This window comes from Lontra canadensis, unplaced genomic scaffold (genome assembly GCF_010015895.1).
Source record: "Lontra canadensis isolate GAN:19392208 unplaced genomic scaffold, GSC_riverotter_1.0 scaffold56, whole genome shotgun sequence".
NCBI classification, from domain to species: Eukaryota; Metazoa; Chordata; class Mammalia; order Carnivora; family Mustelidae; genus Lontra; species Lontra canadensis.
The window spans coordinates 5,046,445-5,059,095 of NW_022631050.1; the positions used below are offsets into that span (position 1 = coordinate 5,046,445).

The window sequence follows — 12,651 nt, forward strand, 5'->3', positions numbered from 1 at the left end:
GGAAAAATATTTACAAAGCACATATTTTGTAAGGACTCATATCGAGAACATGCATGCATTTTCACCACTTCTTTTAAACATTATCCTAGAAGCCTTTTTCAGTGCCACAAGACAAAGAAATAAAAGGCATAAATACTGAAAATTGTCCTTACCAGAGGGCACAGGATTTTTCATATAGACAGTGTACTCAACAATAAAATTATTAGAATAAATAAGTGAGTTTTAGCAAGGTCAGAACTACAAAACATGGTGAGAGATGTTTGTTTAATGGAGAAATCACATTATTAGATTGGTAGGCTCAGTATTGTTAAGCTGTCAGCTGAGTATAAATTCTTTCAATACTAATTAAAATCCCAGCAAGCTTCTTTGTGGTAACTGACAAGATTCCAAAATGCGTATTGGGGTTGCCTGGTTAGGTCAGTCAGACGTCTGACTCTTGATTTTGGCTTGGGCATGATCTTGGGGTTGTGGGATTGAGTCCTGCCTCAGGCTCCATGGTTAGCAGAGTGTGCTTGAGATTCTCCCTCTCCCACTTGTGTTGTCTCTCTCCCTCTTTCTAAATAAATAAATAAAATCTTTAAATAAATAAAACACGTATGTAGAATGAATAAAGAAAACAGTCTTGAGAAACCTGGAGAATTTATATTATATCTGACTTTAAGACTTACTATAATGCTACAGTAAATGTAGTATGGTATTAGCAAAAAAGATGTTTCAGTAGAAACATGTTTCAGTTGAGAAATAAATCCATTTACATATGGTCAATTGATTTTTAGTCAAAACGTTAGGTAAATTCAATGAAGAGAATGATAGTCTTGGGGCACCTGGGTGGCTCAGTGGGTTATGTGTCTGTCTTCCGCTGAGGTACTGATCTCAGGGTCTTGGGATCAAGCCCTGCGTTGGGCTTCCTGCTCAGCAGGGAGTCTGCTTCTCCCTCTCCCTTTGCTTCTCCCCCTGCTTATGCTTTCTCTTATTCTCTTTCTCTCAAATAAATAAAATCTTTTTTTAAAAAATAAAGAAAATGATGGTCTTTTCAATAAGTGATGCAACAACAGCTGGATATCTATATGAGAAAAAAATTATAAACCTCAATTCCTACCTCATATCATACACTAAAAAGTTTTTGAAGATGGGTCATATACCTGACTGTAAAGGCTAAAACTATAAAACTTTTAGAAGAAAACTTAGGAAGATCTCTTCACAACCTAGGGATAGGTAAATATTTCTTAGGACACAAAACCAATAATCACAAAGGAAAAAATTGGTTAACTGTACTTCCTCAATATTAAGAACTTGTTACACTACACAATTAAGGAAATGAACAAGGAAGCCACAAACTGAGAGACTTATTCATAAAACATCTAACTGAAAACTTGTATCCATAATACATTATGAGCTCATACGTCTATAAGATGTCTATAATAAAAAGAAAAACAGTGCAATGAAAAAATGTGGATATACGACTGGAGCAGAGAAATTTTCACAAAATATACAAATGGCAAATAAACATGAAAAAGTATACAACATCATTAGTCATAAGAGAGATCCAAACTAAAACTACAAAGAGATACATACCAATATACACTTAGTGGAATGGCAAAAATTAAAAAGCCAAAAAATATTGGCAATGATATGGAGCAGCTGGAATTCTAAATTCTGAATAATCAATGGGTCAAAGAGAAAATCTCAAAGAACATTTTAAAAAATATCCAGAAATTAACGAAAATACAGTGTCAAATTTTATACAATGAAGCTAAAGCAATGCTGAGAAGGAAATTTATAGCACTTGTATTAGACAGGGTTTCCCAGAGAAACAAAACCAGTAGGATATATATGGGTATATATAAGAAGAGATTTATTATAGTAGTTGGCTCATGGGTTGTAGAGGCCACGAGGTCCCACAGTCTGCCATCTGCAAGCTGGAGAACCAGAAAAGCTGATGGTATAATGCAGTCAGCATCCAAAGGCCTGAGAACCAGGGAGCTGGCCACTAAAAAACCTGGAGCTCTGATGTTCCAGCTCAAGAAAAGAGAAAATGTCCTTTGCCTTTTGTATTTTGGGGGGGGTCATCAGTGATGATACCCACCTACGTTGGTGAGGACCTATCTCTCTACTAAGTCTATTGAATCAGATACTAATCTCTTTCAGACACACACTCACAGACACACCCAAAAATATTATTTTTATCAGCTGTCTGGGCATTGCTTAGCCCAGTCAATTTGACATACAAGATTAACTATCACAGAACTAAATACTTACATCAGGAAAGAAACACCAGGAGCATCTGGGTGGCTCAGTCGGTTAAGCAACTGACTTGATTTTAGCTTAGGTCATGATCTCCAGGGTTCTGGGATTGAGCCCCACATCGGGCTCTGCGCTCAGCAGGGAGTCAGGATTCTCTCCCTTTGCTCCTCCTGCTGCTTGCACTTGCTTTCTTCTAAAATAACTAAATATTAAAAAAAAAAAATAAAAAGAAACACCAAGGACAAACACTGAGATTAGAAACAATACCATTTGCAATCATTCTCAAAAAAGGAAATACCTACTTGTACATCTAATGAAATGCATAGAGGATCTGTGTGCTGAAAAGTTACAAAATGCTGATGGAAGAATCAGAGATGTAATGTTAAGCTTGCCTAGTGAAATACTATAATACAAGCTTGCCTGGTAAAAGAACAGGGATTCTAAAGTGAGTTCCTGACTTGTGTGATTTTGGTAAATTTATAGGATGATTTTGGGGCTTTGATGTTCATCATTAAAAAGGAAGTGATATCCTCATAGAGGTTTTAGAAAGATTAGACAAGTGAGTGGTTGTAACGACGTTTTGTAAAATCTTAATACTAAACAAATGTTAGTTATATTTACACTTAAAATTAGATCCTGAAAATTTTTTAAAAATTAGAATAATTACCTATGGCAAGACTAACTGGCCAAAGCTGTCATTTACTTAAGCATTTTGAACAGTAATATAACTAATTCAAGTAGGCTTATAATCTTATGTATTGGTTATGTTATCACTAGTAAACAGATTCTGTTGAATGGTCATTTAAAATACGAAGATTGTTTCCTTTAAATAGCTACTGTGATATTTTACATATTTTTATATCTTATTTAATACCAGTATAAAATTTCCAGGCAGATTAATATAGTAACACATAATTGACATGTTTTATATTCTTCTTTTTCTCATTTCAGGTCAATGAACACATTTTTGATAATTTATCTAATAATCCTTATTTCTGAAGCCATCATCAGTACTATCTTGAAATATACATGGCAAGCTGAAGAAAAATGGGATGAACCTTGGTATAACCAAAAAACAGAACATCAAAGAAATAGTAGTAAGGTATTTTATGGTGTTCTTGACTCTGCTATAAAGGAAACTTTATTCTTTGGCACAGTTCCTGTTTTGGTAGTGACTTCTGATAGGAGTGACCACTGAGCTCTTCTAAAACCATTACTACTGAAGGATGACAAAACGACACTGTAAGTGAAGAGTGGCCAGAATGTTTATACTGGTATGCTCTTTGCGTTTTAGCACAAAAGCAGTTGTATTCCCCATGGCATGATTTGAGTAGTTACAAGAGATCACAAAAATTTAAATCATCTATAATGACATTCCTCTTCAGTACTACAAACTCATTTTTTTAATTCTGTTACTGTATGTTGTAAGTGAATAAAAAAGTAAATTGATTTCCAGTTCTGTCAGAATAATTCAAAGAGTCTTACTGTCAGTCTACTGATGGTGTGAAATAATACAAAATATGTCATATTAAGTTTTAAACTGAATATGGACTAGCAGGAAAATTTAACATGCAATTTTGGTAAATAATTATTCTCCAGATTTCATATTTGATTAAAATACAAATATTGGAAGACAATAGAAACCACAAAGCAGATCACAGAACATAGTTTCCATATGATACATAATTATGTATTTTACCTTTCACAGAATACATGTTAAAATGTGATACTGCTATGCTATTGAAGTAAGCTATTACTATATAATCTGTGTTTTCATTTCCAGCAGTTCTGGCCCAGCAGTTCTGGACTAACAGTTCTTAAATAGTTGTTTGTTTGTTTGTTTGTTTGTTTTTAATTGCAGTCAATTTTTCGTTATCTGTGATTTTAAAAGGTGCAAATAGAATGGTAAATATACTCCAGGGATTACAATTATAATTTTGCTAAAGATTGTTTCAGTCACACCAGGCTTTTTGGTAGCTGCTGAAAAGTAACAAGTAGTTCAAATTTAACCTTTCTTCTTTTACTTTGTTCAGGATCCTAATGAACAATAAAACAAAAGAAATGTATTAAAGCAGCAGTTCAAATAATGAATTTTAATTCATGAGATTTCTGCTTCAGAATATAGTTGATGGTCTGTTTAGACATGAAACTTTCTGATAATGCTCTTTAGTATTACTAAGGAAGTTCTTACATGTTTTCTCTTATCAAACAATCATTTTTCTCCCTAGATTCTGAGATTCATTTCAGACTTCCTGGCTTTTTTGGTACTCTACAATTTCATCATTCCAATTTCATTATATGTGACAGTCGAAATGCAGAAATTTCTTGGATCATTTTTCATTGGCTGGGATCTTGATCTTTATCATGAAGAATCAGGTCAGAAAGCTCAAGTCAATACTTCTGATCTGAATGAAGAGCTTGGACAGGTATAAAGTTCTTTTTAATATGTTTTTCTAATTTGTTATTTTTCTTGAAACAGTACATGTACAAAGACTAATACAAGTACAAAGAAAAATGTTATGAGGCTTATACAACAAAATAGTCCTACTTTCCTCCACGCCTAACTCTTGTTTCCCATTTTTTTTTTTAAGATTTTATTTATTTATTTGACAGGCAGAGATCACAAGTAGGCAGAGAGGCACGTGGGGGTAGGGGAGAGGGAGGAAGCAGGTTCCCCATTGAGCAGAGAGCCCGACGTGGGGCTCGATCCCATGACCCGAGCAGAAGGCAGAGGCTTAACCCACTGAGCCACCCAGGCACCCCTTGTTTCCCATTTTTAAACCTGAAATCGTTTCTTCCATGTTAGCGCTACATAGTATTCTTTCTTGATTTTTAAATTTTAGGCATTTATTTTTTTTAATTTTTTTCAAAGATTTTATTTATTTATTTGACAGACAGAGATTACAAGTAGGCAGAGAGGCAGGAAGGGTTGGGGAGGAGGAGGCTCCCTGCTGAGCAGAGAGCCCGATGTAGGGCTTGATCCCAGGACCCTGAGACCATGACCTGAGCTGAAGGCAGAGGCTTAACCCTCTGAATCACCCAGGTGCCCCAATTTTAGGCATTTATTATGGAATATAAAGATAGAATTTTATGCTACTGTTTTATATATACATACCCAGATATATAACCACTTTGCCTTCCCATAGCCCCCCTAATATTTTTATATCACAATTAGGGATTTAATAAATATTTATTTATTGACCTTATTTTGACTCTTTTAGTATTGCTCACTAATTTCGAGTTCTTCAAGTATGCCTTATGATACTACAATTACATTTTTGTTTTTATATATTATTTTCCCTAGAATTAATTGCTCTGTTTTTTTATGCTTAATTGCTTAATTTTTGTATACCACAAACAAGTTTCTGATCAATATATGAAACATCTCTTTACATATTCAAACACATCAGGTAATCTAGGATTTCCTTTCTCTTTCTCTCTTTCTCTTTCTTTTTTTGTTGGCAGCATTTTTGGAGTCTTTTGTCTTTTTCAGTATGGACTTATGTCTGAGCCTGCTTCTCAGCTGTCCCCCAAGGACTTCCCTATACCATTACCCTACAAATTCCTTTACCTCTGTCTTGTTTTGGATCTCCTGGATCCTATGTTGGCTCACCTGTGGCTTATTCTCTCAATTTGGTGGAACACATGTTCTAATAACTCCCTGGCAAAGGATGCATGAGAGGAAAATATTTTGAGGCTTGGCATGGCTGAAAATATCTTTATTCCTTTTTTTTTCTTTATCCCTTTTTTTGCACTTAATTAATGCACTTGTGTAATGCATCCCAGGTTGGAAGTTAGTTTTCCCCCAAATTTTAAGAACATTTCTCCATTTTTTTTCTAGCTTCCAGTGTTGCTGTTGAGAAATTCAGTGTCATTTTGATTCCCAGTTCTTTATGTGTGATCTGTTATTTTATCTATGGAAATGTTTAAGATCTTTTCTTTATGTGATAATTCTGAAATTTCATGATGATATACCTTGGCGTGAGTCTTTTTATTTTTTTCTTTCATCGGACAATGAGCTCTGTGAGCTCTTTCAGTCTGGAAATACATGTACTTCAATTCTAGGCATTTTTCTTACATTATTTCTTTGATAACATCTTTTTTTTTAATTTAGTATTTAGATATATCAGACTGTTTATCTTGATTCTCTAATTCTTTCTTTGACTTTCAACTTGCATTGACTTATTTGTTTTTATAATTCTGGGAGAATCTGTCAACTTTATCTTTCTACCTAACTTTTGTAAAATTTCTGTTATAATATTTTTAATTTCTAATATTCTAGTATATCTGAATGTCTCCTTTTAATCGCATCTTATTCCTTTTCTTGAATATCATCTGTTTTTTTAGCTCTCTCAGGATATTAATGATGGTTTTTTCAAGTCTTCTGTTCCCTGCATTTTCTGTTTGCTCCTAGTTCCTTTTTCAATACAGTTAGTTCTGCTACAATGTGACAAAGCATTCCTAAAAATTGCCGTGCTATGTAAAATTACTTAGTAAAAACCACAGGCCTAATGGAATTAGGAGTGCAACAAAAAATTTATCAGTAATACATTTAAAATAAATTGTTAAAAAAATACATAAATACTGGGGTACCTGAGTGGCTCTGTCAGTTGTCTGACAGAGGGTGGTCTGACTCTTGATTTCTGCTCAGGTCATGATCTCAGGGGCCCAGGCCTCACTGGTGGCGACTCTGCTTGAGGAGTCTCTTTTTCCCTCTCTCTGCCCTACCTTCCCCATTCATGTGCGCACCTGTGCATACTCACTCTCTCTCAAATAAATAAATAAATCTTAAAATACATAAATACTCTAATATATGTAGCATTTTGTCTTGAAAAAGACCACATGTGGAAGTGACCAGGAGAAGTGTTGCAACCTGTGTGTCATTGTGAAGTATCAAAAGCAAGGTTATCTGAAAATAGAAGTAGATGGGGTGTGTCTTATACCACCTATGATGACCTGAGGTGGCTGGTAGCTGTTTGCGTTGTATACATTTCATGTGTTCCTTGTGTGCAGTTTGCTGCTGTTTCTCACAGAGGAAATTATGCATAACCAAATGCAAAGTCCACATTATGCTCAAATTGTTCCCTTATATATCAGTTATATTATTACAGATTCATGTTTTAATATGTTATGTTTAATATGTTTAACATGTTATAGATTCAATACAGTGTTATAGCAGAACTAACTAATTTGTTTTAGATTCTACCTTTCTTTTAAGGAGTGATTTTCAAATGAAAGCAAATCTTTGGGTTTTCCTTACAAGCCTAAAAGTCTTCCCTAGAAAATCCCAGCCGTCCTGCTGTTTTTCGACATATTCCCTAGTGTCAATACTGGTCTTTCCTCAGTTTTCCCAGAGAGAATTACCACAGTTAGTATTTCTGCTCCTTGTGATTGTTAAAGTCATCCAGTAGAAGTCTCCCTGTTTTTAGCATACTGTCACACTTCTCTGTTTTCAGCTGTCTCACACCTGTTTTCAGCTTTCCGGGGGGCTCAGATTCTCTCTGGTTCAGTCCTGGTCTTAGAGAATAAGTCTTCCAACTATTACTCAGATAGGTGAAGGGCAGTCTCAGATTTGCAAGTTATAAGGGGATTTCGGGTTTCATACTGTTCCTGGTACCTCCATTTTCAGCCTCATCCTGTACTTTCACATTCAGTAGTAGCTGGTACATCTACTTCCTGAGAGTTTTTGGAAAAGGGTTTTCCCCCATTGCTTAGGTTTCATATTCTAAGTTTTGTTAAGTCACTTACCACTCATTCATCTCTTGTCTTCCAAACTTGTCATATCTCCCTTCTCATGTTGTCTCATCTGCCATTATTTTTGTTTTTTTTTTAATTCCTTTACTCTTATTTTAGTAAAGTCTCAAAAGGAACAAAGATAATTGTATTTGCTTAACCTACCATTTTTAACCAGAAGTTGATCCATTTATTTTTAGCATTTAAGAGACTTATAGTAATTTATGCTAAATATTAATTCATGTCACATTTCTTTAATTATGTATCACATATTCAAGACCTAAAAAGCCTGTTTCTACTACTTCTTTGAACACTTTTTCTCCCCCATTTTTTCTTTCCTTTGACCTTTTCCATCCTAGGTTTCCCCTCTTCCTCTTGTCCTCATGTTAGAATATTGTTTTTTGGAACCTCACACTGTTTAGGCATACCCATACTTGCTTTCTCTTTAAGACATGTTAAGTGATAAACTTTTAAAATTTCTAATTCATCTAAGTCTCTCTTTTTACTTTTAAGCCTGCAAGTATTTCATAATATGTTTACTGCCTCTATTCTTTTATCTGTTTTTTTTTTTAAGATTTTATTTATTTATTTGACAGACAGAGATCACAAGTAGGCAGAGAGGTAGGGAGAGAGAGAGAGGGAGAAGCGGGCTCCCTGCTGAGCAGAGAGCCTGATGCAGGGGGCTCTATCCCAGGACCCTGGGATCATGACCTGAGCTGAAGGCAGAGGCTTTAACCCACTGAGCCACCCAGGCGCCCCTCTTTTATCTGTTTTTATACCAATGAAATCTACTTTGTCATATTCTGTGTCATTTCATCTCCATACTACCGAAGAAACTGCTCTTATGATGGTGTATAGTGCCCTCTCTATAACTAAAGTTAAAAGTTAAAACTTCTTGTTTATATGTGTGTGTGTGTATATATATATATCTATTTGATAGCACAAGAAGGCAGAGCAGCAGGCAGAGGGAGAGAAAGAAGTAGGCTCCCTGCTGAACAGGAAGCCTGATGTGGGACTTGATCCCGGAGCCCTGGGATCATGACCAGAGCCAAAGGCAGACGCTTAAACCCACTGAGCCACCCAGGTGCCCCAATATATTTTTAAAAATCAAAGTTAATTTATTTATCTCTATCATCTAAGTTCTGAAGAGTCCTCCATGACTGATAGGTCTGTGTCTATTCTAATCATCTTTGAAATATTATTTCTGTTTGACTGCTGATATATTTTATATCATAATTTTTTTTACCTTATTATTCTTCCTGATCTAAAAGTTTCTTATTAACTTGTATAGGTAAGTGACATCTCTCTGTATCCATCTTTATAATTCAACATTTGCTGTAAGTAGTGGGCAGTCTATAATATCACATCGCAAAGGTAAACTATTTCATCTTTTATTTCTAATTTCAACATTTTCTAGCTCTATGACTGGTAAGTTATTTAACCCAACTCTTCCTTTGTTTCTTTTTCTCTAAAATAATAATAGTACCTACCTCATGGAGTTGTTGAGAAGATTAAATGAGTTAGAACACTTAGCAGTGCTGGCAGTCTAATGATTGCTACACAATTACTGGCTTTTATTATTACTATTTTACATAGCAGAATTCCTGCATCTCAGATGTTTTAGGTATCTTTACTGTTTGCAAGAAAATGAACTTTAAGGTATATTTTCACATTTTATTTCTTGGTCCAGGCAATTTTTTCCAGCTTTAACTCTGCCTCCCTTTTTGTATATTGAGGCTTTTATTCTGCAATCTTGCTGAACTCATTTATTCTAGCAGTTTTTTAGTGGATTCCTTAGGATTTTCTATATACAAGGTCAGTTATCTACAAATGGTTTTACTTCTTTTCCAGTCTGAATACCTTTTATTTCTTTTTTCTTGCCTGATTACCCAAGCTAGAACTTTCGGTACAATGTTAAATAAAAGTGGCAAGAACAGACATCTTTGCTTTATTCCTGAACTTAGTTAGTTTAGGGGAAAGCATTCAGTCTTTCTTCATTAAATAAGATACTAATTATGGGGTTTTGTAGATACATTTTATCAGGTTGAAGTACTAGCCTTCTATCCCTAATTTGTTGAAATGTTTTTATCATGAAAGAGTATTGGATTTTGTTAAATGCTTTTCTTGAATGTGTCAAGATGATCATTTTAATAATAGAATAAAGAATACCAATTTATTATTGTGATAGGTTTCGTTGACTGATTTATGTTGAACCAATCTTGACTTCCAGGGATAAACCCCACATATTCATGGTGTATCTTTTTTCTATGTTTCTAGATTTGGTTTGTGTTTATTTTCCTAAGGGATATCGGTCTTTAGGTGTTGCTTTTCCTTGCGATGTGTACTTCCCTTTTTAAATGACAACTTTCTCAGATCACTGTTGCATCAATCAGATCCTCAGCATAATTCTAGTTGTATCAAGACTTGACTATTTCATCCTTCTCTTTTTGGACCTGCCTTCTTATAGGGTTAATTTTCCAGAATTATTCTCAAAAGAGTAGTAAAATTATTTTTCTTATCTACTTTTAAAAATATTTTTATTTAGGGACACGTGGGTGGCTCAGTTGGCTAAGTGTCTGCCTTCTGTTCAGGTCTTGATCTCAGGGTCCTGGGATCCAGACCTGTATCATGCTCCCTGCTCAGTGGGGAGTCTGCTTCTCCTCCTGCTCTGTCCTTCCCACTTGTGCTGTCTCTCTCTGTCTCAAATAAATAAGATCTTTAAAATATATATTTTTTTCATTTAAATACTTTCCTTTTCACTGAGCTTGTTTTCTACACTTGGTTTCAATTTCCCCCTCTAATATTTTAGAAAACTTTCCATCTCTGATTTCTTGTGTTGCTATTACTTTTGTGTTCCTGTTCCCAGTTCTGTACCATTTCTTCTGGACCACATAACTCTTTCACATTCTAGGTTATTAAGCATTCCTTCCACCTTGCTCAAAGATCATTCTTAGTCCTACTACCTCAAAACACCTTATCCAGGAGATGGAAAAAAGTATTAAATCCCACATTATCAGTCAACTCTACAGATGAACATGGACCTAAAAATGCCACGAACTTCAAAGTTTATATAGATTTGAAATATTTTATGTTACCCTATTTTGTTTCTGTGCATCTTAATTTATTTACGCTTAGATTATTAAAAAAAAAAATCTCAGCATCAGTATAAAATAGGTAAGCTTGACTTTAGGAGACAGAGGAAGACAAGGTTTTTTCGTTTAACATAAGACCATAAACACAAAAATTTATTTTCTTCTATCTTCCATCTCTAGGTGGAGTATGTGTTTACAGATAAAACTGGTACACTGACAGAAAATGAGATGCAGTTTCGGGAATGTTCAATTAATGGCATTAAATACCAAGAAATCAATGGTAGACTTGTATCTGAAGGACCAACACCAGACTCTTCAGAAGGAAGCTTATCTTATCTTAATAGTTTATCCCATCTTAACAACTTATCCCATCTTACAACCAGCTCGTCTTTTAGAACCAGTCCGGAAAATGAAACTGAGCTAGTAAGCAACTTTTAAATTAATAAATTGGAATTTCATTTGAAGTAATTCTCTTTGGTATTTGCTGGATTGTAGGAGAAAAAATTTAAGAGTCAGTGGAGCAAGGAATATATATTTAAAATGTATATCCTTTGATTCAGCACTGAGAATTTGTAGTCACAATCCAGTTTAACTTGCAAATTAGTATGTTGCTTGCCTTCATTCTCTGAGTATTTAAATGAGACTAAGTAGAGAACCCTTACTGCCTTAAATAAGACTTTGTTAAGAAATAGAGCTTAAATGTATTTAATACTTTTTGTGATCTCACTTTTTCCACAAAAGAGTTTTCATCTTTACTTATAATTTGGCTCTTTCCTAAAAAGATATTCTTGTGTTGAAGGGTCATTAGCAAATGTGACATTTTATTCTGCAATGAGCTAATATTCAGGCAATTCAGGATTATAGCACTCCTATTGTAGATCTAAGATAACCAAATTTCTAACTGTATTTATTGACACCTTTTTTTCCAATTCGGCTTACAGTTTTCTAAAAGTTACTTGGGAATGGTATTTTTATTGAGAATATTATCCTTCTACAGATTAAAGAACATGATCTCTTCTTTAAAGCAGTCAGTCTCTGTCACACTGTACAGATTAGCAATGTTCAGACTGATGGCATTGGTGATGGTCCCTGGCAATCCAACTTTGCACCCTCCCAGTTGGAATACTATGCGTCTTCACCAGATGAAAAGGCTCTAGTGGAAGCTGCTGCAAGGTAGTTTGATCTAATTTCCAAATCTTCAGAAAAACACCTTTTAAATTAAAAAGTGCAAATACTAGAAAATTACTTGAAATTGTCAAACAAAATTCATAAACACATAAAGGTAGAAGTATACTTTAAATTGTAAATACGTGTTATTAATTTTGTTGTCAAGCTTGCATTGAATCATATTTTGAAGAGATCTTTAAAAATCTTATTACTATGAAATATGAATAATATAACTTGTGAGAAATACTTGTGTATGTATTGTTTTGCACCTACACTGATTCTTCACATTCTTAAAAACATTGCCATATTCAAAGAAATATTTTAAAATACATCTTAATTGTATACTTTTATTCATGCTAAGTTATAATGACATATTATGAAACATGAAATATCATCCTTAAATCTTATATTTCTT

General features: G+C 34.3%; 1 protein-coding gene across 3 annotated transcripts in view; it reads left to right on the forward strand.

The window, feature by feature from the left end:
• The window catches only part of ATP11B (ATPase phospholipid transporting 11B (putative)), a 114,609-nt gene that overhangs the window by 49,625 nt on the left and 52,333 nt on the right, over positions 1–12,651 (forward strand). For all 3 annotated transcript variants that reach the window (XM_032875437.1, XM_032875438.1, XM_032875436.1), the window contains exons 11-14: positions 3,196–3,346; positions 4,473–4,670; positions 11,250–11,492; positions 12,067–12,242. In XM_032875437.1, coding sequence (XP_032731328.1) covers positions 3,196–3,346; positions 4,473–4,670; positions 11,250–11,492; positions 12,067–12,242 — 768 coding nt within the window. The remainder of the gene's footprint in view (positions 1–3,195; positions 3,347–4,472; positions 4,671–11,249; positions 11,493–12,066; positions 12,243–12,651) is intronic.